Source organism: Heterocephalus glaber, unplaced genomic scaffold, assembly GCF_053883595.1.
Source record: "Heterocephalus glaber isolate CG9 unplaced genomic scaffold, H.glaber_assembly_v1.0 deba00001561, whole genome shotgun sequence".
Taxonomy (NCBI): domain Eukaryota; kingdom Metazoa; phylum Chordata; class Mammalia; order Rodentia; family Bathyergidae; genus Heterocephalus; species Heterocephalus glaber.
In genome coordinates, this window is record NW_028258349.1 from 12,267,799 (window position 1) to 12,284,058 (window position 16,260).

General features: G+C 51.5%; 2 protein-coding genes across 2 annotated transcripts; both read right to left on the reverse strand.

Moving 5' to 3' along the window:
• Positions 1-108: 108 nt before the first annotated feature.
• Positions 109-7,776, reverse strand: LOC147824006 (inactive serine/threonine-protein kinase TEX14-like). Its single transcript, XM_087190848.1, is given in 16 exon segments — positions 109-205; positions 293-342; positions 789-956; positions 1,044-1,120; positions 1,210-1,282; positions 1,364-1,557; positions 1,633-1,790; positions 1,868-1,892; positions 1,895-2,205; positions 2,823-2,920; positions 3,030-3,149; positions 3,226-3,286; positions 3,366-3,520; positions 3,523-3,757; positions 4,056-4,170; positions 6,867-7,776. Coding segments are annotated over 16 exon segments (2,070 nt in total). The 5' UTR covers positions 7,000-7,776.
• Positions 7,777-9,337: 1,561 nt separating this feature from the next.
• Prodh2 (proline dehydrogenase 2) lies at positions 9,338-14,819 on the reverse strand. The gene is made up of 10 exons (XM_004858944.4): positions 14,551-14,819; positions 14,280-14,476; positions 14,054-14,192; positions 13,883-13,969; positions 13,012-13,092; positions 12,782-12,937; positions 12,545-12,711; positions 11,876-11,986; positions 10,498-10,583; positions 9,338-9,575 (listed from the first exon to the last, which is right to left on the reverse strand). The coding sequence occupies exons 1-10, from the start codon at positions 14,728-14,730 to the stop codon at positions 9,391-9,393; spliced, it is 1,389 nt and encodes a 462-aa protein (XP_004859001.2). The 5' UTR covers positions 14,731-14,819; the 3' UTR covers positions 9,338-9,390.
• Positions 14,820-16,260: the final 1,441 nt, after the last annotated feature.

The following is a 16,260-nucleotide window of genomic DNA, read 5'->3' on the forward strand; positions in this document are numbered from 1 at the left end:
GATGGGTTGCTTTGTCATTTTCTTTCCTTGGGGCAGGCACTGAGTGAGGAGTCAGTCCCTCCTGGAAGGCTCCAGGGGGCATTATCTGCAGGGAGGGGGAAGGGCACCCTAGGAATCTGTGCCAGTAGTAGGGCCTAGGCTGGGCTTGTCTCCAAGTTGACATCCACTCTGCAGCTCTGGCATGATCTCTTCCAGCAGATCCATTCTGGGGAACAGGGCAAGGGTAGACATAGGGTTACCTCATGGATGGAAGAGAGGCCCTGGGTCCCCCCACCTGGGCCCTAAATCTCACTTCTGCAGGCTGGAGGACACATCTCCCCACACTGGCTCAGTGCTGGGTGCCTGCAGGACAAAAAAGCTGGAGCTGCCACTAGGTGGCCATGAAGCTCGAGGGTCTGGGAGGGCAGGATGGGGCATGGGATAGCTTTGGGGTCCATGGCTTTGCCTGCCCTTGTGGCAGGGTATGGGAAGCAGGATGGGCTCACCAGGTTGGGGGTCTAGTGGTACAGCCCTGTGTGGGGGTTGCAACAGCCCCTGCAGGGCTGGAATCTTGACTGAGAACTTTCTCTTAAACTGCTCCACAGACTGGGTCTATGAAGCTGAGTCCTGAAGGCTGAAGTACACAGTGGGGCTCTGGGGGAAGCAGAGTTGGTCAGGAGTCACAGGTCAGTGAGGGAGCAGTGACTGAGTCCTGATATCACTGGTCAGAGGAGAGGGAGCCCAGGGTCTACTGGAGGGCAGGGATGGCAGGGTCACAGGTTAGCAATGGGCTCTAGGGGTGTTCATACTGCTGATGTGGGCTCCAGGCAGCAGAACAGGTTGAACCTGGTGGTGGGGCTGTGGCTAGAGCCAGGGCTGGGACCACAGCTGCTGCCTAGAGTCAAGCTGCTGCTCGAGTCCTGGGCTGTACCCCTCTGAACCCTATTGTGGCCTGTGACTTCAGGAGTCTCCAGGGCCTGCAGAGAACAATGTCAGAGAGCTTGTATGGGTTTCTCAGTGCCTTATATCTCACTTGGTCCCCCACATCCTCCCCCAGCTCCTACCTGGGATGGGATGGGGCCTGGGTGTACAGGTCTGGGTATGGTCTTGGCTCTGTGAGCTACTTCATAGTACATTTGCTCTGAGAGATAGATCCAGACCTAGTTGGAATGGGGAGGCACAGCTCAGCTGAGCCCAGCACCCACCCATCACCCCTTCTTGCCCTCTAACCTGGTAGGGACCCCTGGGGTGCAGGGGCCAGTATAGTCCACTTCAGTGGGGAACTGACCTCAGGATCTGAGTCCTATGGAAAGGAGGCTGGGTGTAGGGACACAGGCCCTGCCTGGGGCTTCATGGCTAACCCCCACCCCTGCTGAGCCTGTACCTGGGCCACGGCCTCCCGCAGCAGGTATCGAGTACTCTGCAAGCTGCCCCAGCAGTCGGTAGGCCCTAGACCGAGCCCAGCCTGAACCAGGGCCTGGTAGAGGGTCAGCACCAAGGGATCCAGGGCTGGGGTCTCACCTGCCTCCAGCTTGGCCTTCACCTCGAGCCCCTCTCTCCCAGCCCAGGATAGCTCTCCTGTGAGGAAGCACCATCAGAAGATCCCAACCAGTGGGCTGTCTCAGCAGGTAGGCTATAGCATCACTCACTGACCAGTGAAGACCTCTTGAGCCAGGACACAAAAGCTGTAGAGGTCTGAGGTAGTGGCAGGCGTGTCACCGTGGATTAGCTCAAGAGGCAGCCATGGGTGCAGTTCAGGAGGTAGGGGCAGCCCTATACCTGGGCCTCCCCAGGGGTAGCCCTGCTGCAGCCTGTGGAGCCCAAGGAATTTGGTGAGCTGGTGGTTGCTTGAAGGGACATGGGACAGAAATATAGGACAACCACTCACCTGGGCCTCAGGCAAGATTGGTTCGTGGGCGTCCATGCTGTAGGTTGCCAACCTTAGCCAGGCCAGGCCAAACCAGATGGACAGCATGGGAGCTGAGGCTTCTGTGGGCCCGCCAGTGGGCCTGCAGGAACAGGAGGGCCTCCAGCACCTGGAGCACCACATGGCCAGGCAGCAGGCCTGGCACTGTTCCAGTCCCCTTCTCCTTCCATTTTGGTGGGTGCAGCACCACATGCAGGGAGCCCAGCCACACAGGCTCAAAGAGGAGACATAGCCCTGCCAGGTCCGCTAAAGGGCTCAGTGCCATCAGCAGCAGCAGCAGGTTGGGGTGATGCAGGGTGCTGGAGGGAGAAGAGCTGCTACTCACAGGCAGGCCCTGATCTGCATAGGTTGGGAGCTGTTCTTGTTTGTTTGTTTTGGTTTTGGTTTTTTGAGATAGGGTCTCACTATGTAGTTGAGGCTGGCCTCGAACTCACAATGGAGCCCTGGCTGGCCTCAAACTCACAGCGATCCTCCTGCCTCACCCTCCCGAGTGCTGGGATTACAGGTCTACACCACCACGCCTGGCCTCACAGGAGCTGTTCTTGGACACAGACCACACCATGTGCCAGGAGCAGACAATCTGTACCAGCCAGAGGAAAAACTGAGACCCTGGTCACAAAGCCCAGCAGCGGCAGAGCTAGCATCTAGCCCATACCCTGTCTGTGACACCCCTCCCACCTCTATCTCCTGTCTGGGGCCTACAGGACACAGCACAGAGAAGAGTGTATCCACTTTCCAGTGGGAAAGGGGCTCCAGCTGGAGGCTTCATGCTAGGTGCTGGTACAGAGGTGAAGCTTCTGTCACCATGGCAATTGCCACACTTCCAGGTCTTCTGTTTATGAACTGTTTGAGTGCAGAGAGCAGGCTGAGACTAGTGTAGGGGAGCAGGCTGGACAGGGGGGCTGAGGCAGAGTACCTGCAGTGCTGAAGGGCAGCCAATAGCACGTCAGGACAGGACCCAGGGGCCTTCAGCTGCCACATGGTCACAGGGTTGCTCCTCCACAGGAGGTTGGAGAATGGGGAGCAGCAGAGAGGGCAGGTCTGAGATACAAAATGAGAGTTCCCTGGGAGGGGGAGCGAGAGGGGAGTCTGCAAGGGCATGGAAAAGGGGCTCTCACTTGGCCATGAGGGTATGGGACCTTCTCTCATAGGTGTGGTCAGGCTCGCCCTGGGCTGGCAGCAGCTCCTTGAGGTCCACCATGGGTATTCCTGTTACCAGCCCCAGTGGCGGTAAACTGCTCAGCTGCGGATGGGGAACAGGACCATGAGGCAGGAAGAATATAAGGTTAGTCCCTGTTCTCCCAACCTTTCCCACTTACCTGGCCGAACCCCAAGGCTGGGGTTTGGGGAGATCTCCCAATCTGCTTTGGCCTCAGTGTCCTGGTAAAAGGTGGGCTGAGGGAAAATTTGGAGTACCTGGGTGTGGTGGATGGGCAGGCCCTGGGGTGTGGACCATTACCTTTCTGTCTGCATCAGTGAGGACAAGGAGCCACACAGGCCGTGCCCAGAGCTGACGTACAATGAGCCCAGGGCTACAATGGGTGCTAACTGCGCACCATGCAATAGTGCTGACATGTGGGTGCGACACAGCTGCAACAGCTCCACAACCTGGACAAGGGCATGTGAGTGAGGCCGGGTGCAGGTGCTGCCCTGATGCCCCCACCTGCACCCAGGCCATTGCTCACCTCCCAGCTCTGCCTGGCACCACCCTGCTCAGCCCAGTCTCGTGGTGTGTGACCCTGCTGGTCATGCAGACGCACGTCACCCCCTGCCTGCAGCAGCTGCAGCATGACCTGGCTGCGGCCTGAGAAGGCTCGGGCATGCACTGGTGTGCTACCATCAAGGCAGTGGCTAGAGCAGACAAGAAGGGTGAGAATGGGTTAGGAGAGGAGTTGGCAAGGGAACATGGGAAGTGGGCCGGTAGAGGGGTCATATGAGGGCTTATGGGGCCTTTGTGGGAACAAGAGGATCACCATGAGCATGGGAAGCACCAGGAGAATGAGAAGTCCCTGGGGGATAAGAGGGGCTTAGAGGGCAAAGGGGGTCACAGTAACTGAAAGAGTTATGAGGGAAAGAGGCCTCTGGGGAAGAAACCAGGTCTCAGGCTCAGGGCCCTGGGAGTATATGGCATCATGGCCTGTCCACTCACTGGCTGGGGTTGGCACCAGAGGCTAGCAAGAGCCGCACGTCACAGCTGTGGCCTAGCAGAGCTGAGAGGAAAAGCCCCGTCTGCCTAGCAGAGTTCTCGCCATTGATCTGGACAACTGAGGGGTAGCAAGGATTAGGACTGTCCCTACCCCAAACTTCGGCAGCAGAAGTCCTGGGGGCCACTTGGCAAATATTCTTACCAATTCCCAGCCTCCACTGTCCCTCTATGACTAAGTGACAGCTGACTCCAGGTTCTATCTCTGTGTCATGGAACCCTCACCCTCCAGCTGCTGAGGGAGGACACTGCTTCCGCATCTACTTCAACACGGTGCTCCAGAAATCACCATTAAGTCTACAAAGTCAGAACAAGGAGTGACATCTGCCTGCCATGCAAATATCCAACCTCTTTCCAGAGGTGTCAAAATCACACAAAGGCACCCAGGCCAGGAGGAAGAGGACTTCAGGGAGCCTTGTGCACTGTAACAGTAGACTCCACCCAACTTTAACTGCATGTGGTACATATAGGTCCCAAGTGACTAGCTTCCAAATCTTCAAGAAAACCAAACTCTGGATTTCATCAGGAAATCTCTCATTTATTTTGGACACCACATTTCAGGACTAAACCACAGCAATCTCCTCTGCACTGCACCTCCAAATCTGTGCCGATCCCCTCCCCACATCATCTGGATCAGAACCCCTGCCCCAGCCACTCATCCTCTGCCCCAAACTCTGTATCTCTGTCCTCATCCTTCCCCAGTTCCTCTTCCTCCAGGCCCTGCCCCAGGAAGGGCAAATGCACTATGTCCTTGTCCTTGCACTCCTGTGTTTTTGGCAGACATGGCTAGGAATCATGCATTTGGTCCAAACCAGCTTAGTCACTGCCACAGAATCCATCCAAATGTGGACCTACCAGAATCTGAATACCACATTCACTGTCACATTTTACTCAGTATCGCACCAGGGCATCCTAACTGGTTTCCCATGCTCATCATGCACTACAAATGCATCTCCTTAAAATACAAGTCATTTCCGGGTATTTAGTTCAGTGGTTTCGCTGCCTGCTGCGCAAGTGCAAGGACCCAAGTTCGATCCCCGGTACCAAAAAATAAATAAATAAATAAATAAAATAAAATACAAATCATTTCAGGATGAGATAATCTTATAAAAATTGTTCCAAACCAAGAAAGATAGAAAAAAGAGAGTAAGGCTCATTTTATGAGGACAGTATGACCTTCATTTCAAAACCAGACGAGAGTTTCCAAAAGCAGAAAATACTCCATTCATGACAATATATACAAAAAGCCTAAATAAAGTTATATATACTTATCCCCAGAAAGCAATGATGACCAATACAAGAAAATCTAGTCAGGCATGGTGGCACATGCCTCTAATCCCAGCAGAACAGAAAATCTATCAGTGTAATAAAATGTATTTATGAAAGAGAGAAAAAAATCATCTTTAACTCAGCAGATACAGAAAAAGAAAATGATAAAATTTATTTTTATTTATTTATTTATTTTGCAGTACTGGGGATTGAACTCAGGACCTTGTACTTGCAGGGCAGGCTCGGTGCCACTGAGCTAAATCCCCAGCCCTTGTTTTGGGTTTTTTTTTGAGACAAGGTCTTGATATGTAGTTCAGGCTGACCTTGAGCTCATTTTATACCCCAGGCTGGCCTCGAACTTGCGGCCATCCTCCTGCCTTAGCCTCCTGAGTGGTGGGAATACAGGTGTGTGCCACTACACTCAGCAAAATTTAATACTTATTTATAGTTAGGAAGGAAAAAAATGTAGACAACTCCGATGGAAACGTCTTTATTTTATAAAAATTACAAACCAGAGACCAGTAGCACACATAATACTTAATACAAAAATACTCAGGCATCTTTTAAATATCAAGAACAAGGAAAAAGACATTCACCACCAACATGGTATGGGAGTTCTGGCTAATAGTTTAAGACAAGAAAAAGAAATTAGAGTTTAAATATTTAGGACTTAAGACCAAACCTTCACTATCTTCAGATTAAAAAATTAAAAAACTGAAAGAATCCACAACTATTAATTGAGTTCAGAAAGTGGCTAAACACACAACCAATTTACCAATGAAATTGGAAACTGTCAATGTTCATTATGGGATTAATTTCTGCTTTGCAATGCCAATGTCTTCCCATCACAGAACAAAATCTGAAAAAATTCACATACCATCTGCAGACCTTTACTGTCAGAACCAGCTGTTTCTTTGGGCTCAGTCCTCTCCCTGAGTTCTGCACTACTCACACACATGCCCAGTTCATTTTGCGGTACCAGGGATCTAACTCAGGACCTTGCGCTTTCGAGGCAGGCTCAGCACCACTGAGCTAAATCCCTAGCCCACTCAGTTCATTTTGACCTCAGGCCATTTCACAGGCCATTCCAGCTTCCAAGAATCTCTTCCCTAGCTTTTTTTTTTTTTTTTGGGTACTGGAGATCAAACTCGGGACCTTCCACTAGTGAGACAGGCAGCGGAACCACTGAGCTAAATCCCTGGGCCCTTGTTCCTAGCTTTTTGCGTGACTGGCTCTTACACAGTGGGACTTCACTATTGCTCCATCTGAAAAGCCATCCTGTCTGGCGTGTCTTATCCCCATCCCTTATCCCACTCCCCAAACAAATTTTATTTCTAATGTTCCAGAGGTCACAGTCATCCTTAAATCCCCATCTTGGACTACAGAGCCTGGCACACAGTGGGTCCTGAGTACGTAACTGTGGACCAGCTATCTGAAGCTGCAACCTCCATACTGCCGCCACAAGTGCCCCAACAGCCAACCCCTCACCTCTCCGCAGGAGCCTGACCAGGCTCCAGCTTGGGCCCTGGGCCACAGCCAAGCGATGCAGACAGCTCAATTGGGCATCTAGATCCTGGACAGAGCCCAGCTCCACAGGGAGGCCAGAGGGCAGGGAGGGCATCTTCAGGCTCAGCTCCTGGGTGGAGGTCAGCTAGGGGGTCTCATGAGAGCAAGAGGAGACAAAAGCCAGGGCTTCTGGAGCAATAAAGACAGACCTGGCTGGAGTGGGCAGGCTGGCTAGGGCAGAAAGGGATTCAGGGGTGTCTGATGGGGGGAAGGTGTCTGCATGAGAAAGGGATGGCCAGGGGTGGGGCTCCATACCAGAAGATCTGGGCTCTAATGGAGTCTGAGAGTTGAAGGCGATCTAAGGAAAGTGAGACAGGGAGAAAGGTCTTAGGGGTGGGGGAAAGGCGAGCTCTGGTAGTAAAGGAGCTTCAAGGACAGGGAGGGAGCCTGAAGGCTTGGGAGGAGCTGGAAGTTACGGGCTGCAGAAGCGGGGCCTACTGACCTGAGGTGCTCGGTCTGCGGGGTGTGAGAGGGTTCCCTAGAGTGGGGTCTGTGGGCAGAGAGTGAGGGCAGGGTCCCTATGTGGGGTGAACTCCACAGGCTGAGGAAGAGACTAAGGAAGGGAGGGGTCTATGGGTTGGGGAAAACTTCTCTAAAGAGTGGGGGTTTGGGAGGCTGAGACAGGAGGATGGCAAGTGAGAGCCCAGCCTGCACAATTTAGCGACATACTGAGGTTGTCTCAAAACAAACAAACAAATAAAAAGGGCAGGGATGTAGCTTAGTGCGAAGGCCCTGGGTTCAATCCCTAGAATGGGAGGAGGTGGTGGAGTTAGGTAGGGGAGTGGGCTTCCGGACTTCAGACGGGGAGAGCGGGGCGGGCCTGAGGGCGAAGACTTGGACTGGAGGAGGGGATCTGGTGAAGAGCTGAGGACCCCAAAAGCTCTAAAAAGCTTTAGGCCTGGACCCCCCCCACCCCGCCCCGACAAGTGGCTTTGTACCTACCTTTGGGCAGGATAGTGGCTACTAGGGCACTACCACGTGACCCTGATGCACCAATGGTTGTCTGAACTGGAGTCCTAGGCTCATGCGCATCAGCGGCCTCTGGTTTTGCGCAGTAACTTCCCTTTCTTAAGAGAGGTGCTTAGGTCCCTGGGATGACCCCAAGAAGAAACAGGGATGTCTGTGCCAGAGCTTTCAGCTGTGTTCTGGACGTTCCCCCCTTGTTGCCTGAACCCCAGAACGTTTGGGGAGGCAGTGGGCTCTTTCTGACCCCTGGGCAGCATTCTTGCCTCTCTTCTCATGCTCCTCACTCACTCCCATAGACTGGTTTTTGTCTCTGTCCCTGCCTCTCCCCTGAGCCCCTTACTTAAGAACCCCACAGGACAACCCCCCCGGATGCCCCCTGGGTCTGTCACACCCACCAGTTCCCACAATGGCCTCAGAATCTCCCTCAAACTCTTCTCCCCAGTCTCCTTCATAGACTTGACCCCGCAGACCCTCTTTGCAAGCCAGAACCCTGAACCTTGTGCTGGCCATATCTTTCCCATAGAACCCATCAGTCCCATGGCCCATGCTCTCGGCGCTCCCTGCCCTCCAGTCTCCCTGCCTTGTCCCAGCCTGGGCTCCCAGCTTGTCTCCACTCTCCAGTCCATCCTCCACATGACAGCCATAGGGATCTCCTTGACCCTTTTCTTTCCCTGCCTGAAACCCTCCTGACTCCCTCGCAGCCTTGGGACACAACCCCCACTCTGCTGTCTGGCATATGAGACTGCATCCTCTGACCCTGCACATCCCTCCATCCCTGTCTCCTCACTCTCCAGTCTGGGTCGCACCTCTCTGTTTTTGCACATGCCCTTGCCTTGGAATGTTCCTCTCAATCTTCATGATTTTTCTTATGAATTCTTGAGGATACTCTCTTATCACCCCAGGGTGGGTCAGGTACAACTTCTGGCCTTCTGTAGCCCTTGAGTTCCCCATCATAGCCCTGGCCACTCTGGGCTGTCACTGCCTAACGCCTGGACTGTGGAAACTATGGAGTAGAGCTGAGGGTGTCTTTGTCACTGTTGTGTCCCCAGCCTTATTCAGCCCAGAACCTAGCCCAGAAAGGGCCTTGTTGGATGCCCAGTAACTGAGAAAGGGTTTGCCCCTTTCCTCTGTCTCTCCCTGGGCCTGTGGCCTCGGACCAGCCTTTTGTCTCCAGTGTCTCGGTGTCTTGCTGTTCACCTGTGCTCTTCTTTTGGGGAACCACTGAGATGAAGAAAGTCCCTGCGTCAGTCATGGACCAGGAGCATCCCAGGATGAGCTGACTCGGAGTCCAGGAGAGGCTTCATTAGTCCTCCAGCTATGGCCTTGCTGTGTGCCATGGCCATCTAAAGAGCTCGCCTGAGCCACAGAACCCCCGACTCAGGCTGGATGAGGTCAATATGAGTCCTTCCCCCAGGAAGCAGCTTCGGTTCAAAAGAGCAGGCCAGGCAGTAACTTTATTGACCATATGACCCTGGGAGTGCTAATAGGGGGCCCTTGGGCTTTGCCCCAGCAGCCTCCGCTGCAGTTCTTGGCTGAGCAGAGACTGTTCCCTGCGGGCACCCTGCAGCACGCTTCGGTTCTCCTGCGCCCTCCGGATCAGGTAGGGGATCACCTCCTCCAGGGAGCCATAGGGGATGGACTTGTACACTGCATAGCCAGCTTGCCCTGGGGAGGAGAATGTTGTCAGGCTTAGGGAGAGGCACCCTCAAGCCAGCCTGCAGCAGAGATTTCCAAGATGAGTTGGACAAAATTTTGCATTGAAAAAAAAGGAAAAATCCAGGAAGAAACATTTAAAAGAAATGTATATTTAAAAAATTTTTTTTGCAGTACTGTAGGTTGAACCCAGGGCTTTGTTTTGTTTTTTACTTTGAGTCAGAGTCTCACTAAGTCACTAAGTTCCCCAGGCTGAGCTGGAACCTGTGATCCTCCTGCTTCAGCCTCCCAGAGTGCAGAGATTACAAACATGTGCCTTACATCTAGTAAGAAATCTTTTTAAGGTTATTAAAATGCTGCTAAGACAGCAAAGAACTTACTAATCCAAGAATTAAGAGTAAGTGAGGGGAGGCTGAGGCAGGCAAGATGGCATGTTTGAATCCAGCCTGGGCAACTTAGTGATTTACCAAGATCCTGTATCAAAAACAAAATATAGTCATGCAGAGCAGGGAAGAAAACATAAAAATCCATCTGTGAGGGGTCATAGCCGTGGGTTGCAGCCCAAATTTGCATCACTGGGATATTGCCAGCTATGAATTTAGGGTAAAGTTGATTTGTAGCCCTTAACACCTGGCAGGAAGGAAGAAACATAAACCTTATTGTCTCAGGCTCTGGAGGACAGCACAGTCAGGATCACAAAGCACACAGGAAACACAACACCATGATCAAGAACCAGCAAAAACAACAGACAGCAGACACAGCGATGCCCTGCAAGAGCCACAGATCTAGGGCTAACACAGATTAGGAAAATGCTGGAGGATAGGAACCTGGCCAGGCATTGGTTGAGAATAACAGAGGGCCTCTGGTTGGGAGGGAATGAGGGCTGGGGTGAGGGTTGGAAGTTGGGGATGAGTACAATGCACCATTCACATACCCAGTGCCAGGGAGACATGGTCACACATCCCCAGAAGTTGTCCAAAACAGACAGGCCCATCCAGAGGAATGCCCAGCTCCCACATGCTACGGAAAATGGCACATTTTCAGTCCAGACAGTGGCTCGATCTAGAGCAGCAAGTCAGCCATCACACACCTGTATGGCCATCGCAGTAATTCAAATATTGACACGCAGTTGGCCCTCCATATCCAGGGCTCCCAAATGCGCAGATTCAACTAATCACAGATCAAAAATACTTGAACAAAATTATGTCTGTACTAAACATGTACATGTTTTTATTTTTTTGTTACAGGGGATTGAACTTGGGACCTTGTGCTTTCAAGCCAGGTGGTGGAACCACTGAGCTAAATCCCCGGCTCTGTACATTCTTTTTTTTATCATTATTCCCTAAACAATACAGTATAACAACTATTTATTTACCTCTTACATTGTGTTAGATAATATAAGTAATTTTTAGATGATTTAAAACATATGGGAGGATGTGTGTAGGTTATATGCAAATGTTATATGCTATTTTATATGAGGGATTTGTGCATCTGAGGATTTTGCTATCTGTAGATTTTGATCTCCGTGGGTGCAGGGAGTATTCTGGAGCCAGTTCTCCAGGATAATGAAAGATGACTGTCATTTCAAACTCAGTGATGTTATGGTTTGTGTCTAGAGGTCCCCCCAAAGCCTCACGAAGTCATAGGTGGGGCTTTGCAGAGGTGGCTGGATTCAAAGTGTGTGATGCTAGGATCAAGGATGTGATTGATTCACGATGCAATGCTAGGATTAAGGGTGTGAGTGCTACCCACCCTAGAGGTGGGTAGCCTGGATAAGATACAAGGGACAGAAAGAGGGTCCTCCCTTGTCACTTGTTGCCCCTGGTCTCTTTGCTTGCTAGTTGGCTGCCTACTGCCTGCCATGAACTGTTTCTCTTCCACAGTGCCCCTCTGTCATGCCACCCTGCCTTGGAGCCAGCAAATTATGAACTGAAACCTCTATAAACTATGAGCCAAAATAAACCTTTCCTCCTTTAACTTTGGGTGTCGATTATTTTGTTGCAACAATGGGAAAAAGTAACTAAAACAGTAGTAAACAAGCACTCTTGAGTTTCCCTGAAGACCCTGAGTTCTGGCCAATTCTTGGACCCTCAGAGTTCCCCATTCCCTGTCTCCATACCTTGTCCAGCTGGGGCCTACAAGGCCTACAGGCATAGCAGGGGTAAAATATTTTCAATATCCTCCCCAAATACCTTACTGGATCTCTTCTTGTCCCATATTCATCACCCTCTGCCTGTCCCTGCCAAGTGAGCAAAGGAGGAGAGGGGAAGGGCCTTCTTGTGGGTGCCCAGATCCTAGGCCCCACCTCATACCGCTTGGTTGCCTGGTGAACAGATTCCTCATTGTGGGAAGCCACCATGAGATGGTACATGGAGCCACGGTGGTTCACATGGTTCAGCATCAGCTCCAGACAGCGGCTGTAACTGAGGAGAGATGCCACAGTCAGCTCAGGACTCCTGTCCTTGGAAAGATGAGATGTTCCCAAGAGTGGGGTTTCTGGGGCCACATGTAACAGCTCCAAGGGACATTCGCCTTTGAGCAACTGTTGTCTTTGGTAACCCAGTGAATCTAACTGACAGCACTACTGTGAGGACAGAGTGAGATGATGCTGCATATAAAGTTTTTGACACATTGGCAGCGTCACGGGAAAGGGTCACATCGCATGCACAAGATAACATTTACCCAAGGCTCACCCCTGCAGCATGTTCTACAGAGCACGATCAGCAACAACCCAGATGTCCGAAAATGGGGAACTGCTACATGAACTGGCACACAGAGGCACATGGAGTGAGGGATTGGCACAAAGGGGGGTGGGGGTCCAAGAGGAAGCTGGGTTTTTTGAGGGGGGACCTGGGAGAGGGAGTGAAGTGTGGATGCACCCGGAATGCTCAGCACAGAGCCTCATTGGGCAGCGAGCTCTAAGGAGAGGTTGTATGGCATTATTATTTCTTCCGAGGCCAACCTCCTGAGGCTTCTCCTACCTCCGACTGGTGGCCTCATAGTCAGGCTGAGTGGGATCCTTTGTCCCTTGGAGCCGAGCCACCATTCTCTCCTTCTCCAGATATGCACCTCGTACCAACTTCACCCCGAAGGTCAGACCCGCTCTGTGTGCATCCTCAGCATCTCGGGTCAACCGCTCATGCGTGTCCTGCAGGGGCAAAGTGGTTTGGATGGGCAGAGGCCAGATGCCCGCTGCATCCTCTAGAGACCCCACCCACCTGCAGATAAGCCTGGTAAGTGTTCCACACCCAGGGCCCGCCTTCCCTCGGGCTGTTCCAGCGCACAGCCAGGGCAGCCACCAGCAGAGAGAGCGCGGGGTTGATGAAGGTGTACTCTGCGTCCACCAGGAGCCGCACATGCCGGGCCTGGGCGTGCTGAGGGCGAGAGTCGGTGTCAGGACCCAGGGCAGCCAGGGCAGGCAGGAGCCAGACTGAGGCAGAGATGTTACCTGTGCCACCCGGTGCAAGCGGCTCAGGGAGGCCTGGAGGTGCCAGTTCTGCTCAGCGTTGAGGAAGGAGACCTGGAGGCTCTGAGGGGTAGCAGGAGAGGCAAGAGAGGTTCAGGACTGCTGGGCCCTTTCTGGGTGTAAATCTCCCCACCACCGGGACAGGGAGAAAGTTCAGAGATTGTTAGAAATTGGGGAAAAAATAACAATATCATATAGGTGTGTGTGTGTGTGTGTGGTCCTGGAGTTTGAACCCAGGGCCTTTTTACTGACTTACATCTTTAGCCCTTTAAAAATATTCCCTTTTTAAATTTTGTGAGAGGGTCTTACTCAGTTGCTAAGTTGCCTAGGTGGGGCTGGAACTTATAATCTTCCTGCCTCAGCCTCCTAGATCTGATAGATACTATTTACTAAGGTGTAATACAGTGGCTAGGAGACCAGGCTGGGTTTGAATCCTGGCTCAGGCACTTACTGTGTGACCTTGAACAAGTCATATAGCTTCTCTGGGTCTTAGTTTCCTCCCCTGTGAATTGAAGATGATCCATATCTACCTCCTGGAGTTGGGGCCGTAGCAGTCATTTGTCATCACTATCAGTTATGCACTGTTCATAATTGCATGTATACTTTTATATGACTGGCAGCACAGTGGGTTTGTTCACACACATCACTAGCACACAAGTAACACATTACGCTACAACTTCACCACAGCTCCAACGTCACTATGTGATAGGAATCTTTCAGCTGTTATATAATCTTACGGGGCCTCCACCGAATATATGGTCTGTCATTGACTGCAACTTCCTCAAGCAGCTTGTGACTGTATTTAAACATGCCACGTCCAGGCCCGAGGACTCTATTCCCCTGAGGTTCTTACCTGTCCAGAGTCCATGGCTTCCGCCAGCCTCTCAGGACTCAGCTCTGAAGAGGACCCTGACCTTCTGGTCCATGAGGTCAGCTCTTTCTGAAATGGGGTGGTAGGTGAGGTGGTGAGGGGAATCTGATGGGCAGCTACATCCCCAGGCCCCCAGCCTTGCCTGTCCCTTACACAGAGTCGTGTGCTGGCCAGCGCTGTCACCCTCAGCTGCATGAGGCTGTTCCCAGCTGTTCCAGAGGTCTCCACAAGGCTTCGTGACAGGTCCACACACCGCATCATAGCGCTGAGGTTGTCCTCATACCAGGACTCTCTGCCAGCCCGCAGGGATCAGAGCCCAGGCCCAGGAAGCCCCTTCCTGCCATCCTCCCAACTTCTCCGGTCCCAGGTCGCTACTCACCCAGTCTTGGGGGTTGAGTCAGGCTCTTCTTCAATAGGCACTGCCACCAGGGGTCGCAGGCCGAGGCCTTGGAGCTGCTGGACACAGGTCCTCACCTCCTCTGTGGTTTCCCCGGCCACAAACTGCCCATACATAGATGCTCGGAGGATGGCCCCAGAGAGCCGAGAGCCCAAGAGTCGCTGAGACCAGGCCTGGAGCTGGGTGACAGGGAGCAAGGACTCAGTGCCAGGCCTGGGCAGCCACCAGGGCAGTCGTAAGGGGCACTGCTCACCGCCAGCCCATGAGTGACCAGAGGGGGCCAGGCACAGAGCCGTAGCACCAACAAAGCTCGTGCCAGTTCTGCTGTACTCTTGAGGTGGAAGGCAGATCCATCAAAGTGCAGGGGCTGCCAGTCTCCTGAGGGGGGCCCAGCTCGGGAACAGAGTGCTCGGCAGGTTCGCAGGAGCATCATGAGCTGCCTGCTGCTGCCAGCCTTCCAGGGGAAGGGGCTTTGGAGCTCCAGATAGACCAAGTGCCCCTTTCCCAGCCAGGGGGCAGTAACTGATTAACTGGACAAATCTTTAGGATCACAGACGCCTTGGGGGGCCGTTAATCATTAACAATGGGGACAGAGTTCAGAGTAATGGTAACAGGAAAGGCAACCCCCAGAAGCAGCCCCCAACAACCTTCAGCATGAAGTGCACACTTACTGTGGCTACCAATGTGCTGCTAAGTGAGTGCATGGACTGGGGAGCAAGGAACTCTGGAATCAAGGCAGCTTGGCTTTGCAGTCTTGGGTGAGCAACTTGACCTGTCTTGTTGTAATTGCATCGTATCTCAATGAAAAACAGGGCAGTGTTATCAAATAATTTTAAAAATACACATAACCTATAACCCAGCTGTTTTACGCTATGTATATATCCTAGAGAACTTGAACTTGGGCATCAGGAAAAATATAAAGAATCTTCATAATAGTTCTAAATGGCAACCACCCAAATTCCCATCAAAAGAGAATGGATAGATACATTTTGGTTTATTTATACAATGGAATATTATACAGTAATAACAAAGAATGGACTACTGATACAATCACATGGCCAAATCAGTACCAGGGATTGAACTCAGGACCTTGCGCTTGTGAGGCAGGTGCAGCACCACTGAGCTAAATACCCAGCCTGGCCAAATCTTATAGGCACAGTATTGAGTAAGAGAACCCAGATGCCAAGCAGGCTACACTGTTTCCAATCAATGAATATGAAAACAGGGAAAATAAGAGTATAATAAAGTTTGAAGACACAAACTAAAAGAAGGGAAACAAGGAAATGATTACTGCTGCAGAATTGTATAACAGGTGAGAGGCATATGAGGGCTTCTATATTCTGTTTTCTTTTAAAAATTTTTTGTTCTATTTCCTCAACATGAATGATGATTCACAGTTATGCACATTATCAGTTTGTTTTAGGGGCTTGGGTGTGGTTTTTTTCATTTTAACAAACTTTTGTTTTGTTTGTGTTGAGGATCATACACAGGGCTTCACACAGGCTAGGCAAGTAAGTGCTCCACCACTGAGTTACATCCCCAACCCCATTGTAAGTATTTTTTTATTAGTACCGTGGATCAAACTCAGGACCTTGAGCTTGTGAGGCAGGCGCCATGCCACTGAGGTAAATCCCCAGTCATTATAAGTATTTTTAAAAGCCATAATCTTCGTTTTGTACATTTCTGAATATTCAGTGTGTTTCATAATAAAAGTAAGAACTTTATTTATCATAATATCAGTCTCCTGATGTTATTGGACTCCAGTTAATGAACACACACACCCTGGTATACAAGTGCACAGTAAGTACTGGCTGTGGTCGTACAGTATTGTATACATACAATCTCACTGAGGCCTGTTTCCCTGATGTGTCATCCATCACCCCTGTGCTTGGAGATCCAGCCCCAAGACCACCTTAGGTTCAATAATTTGCTAGATGGATTCAAAGAACTCAAAAAGCAGGCA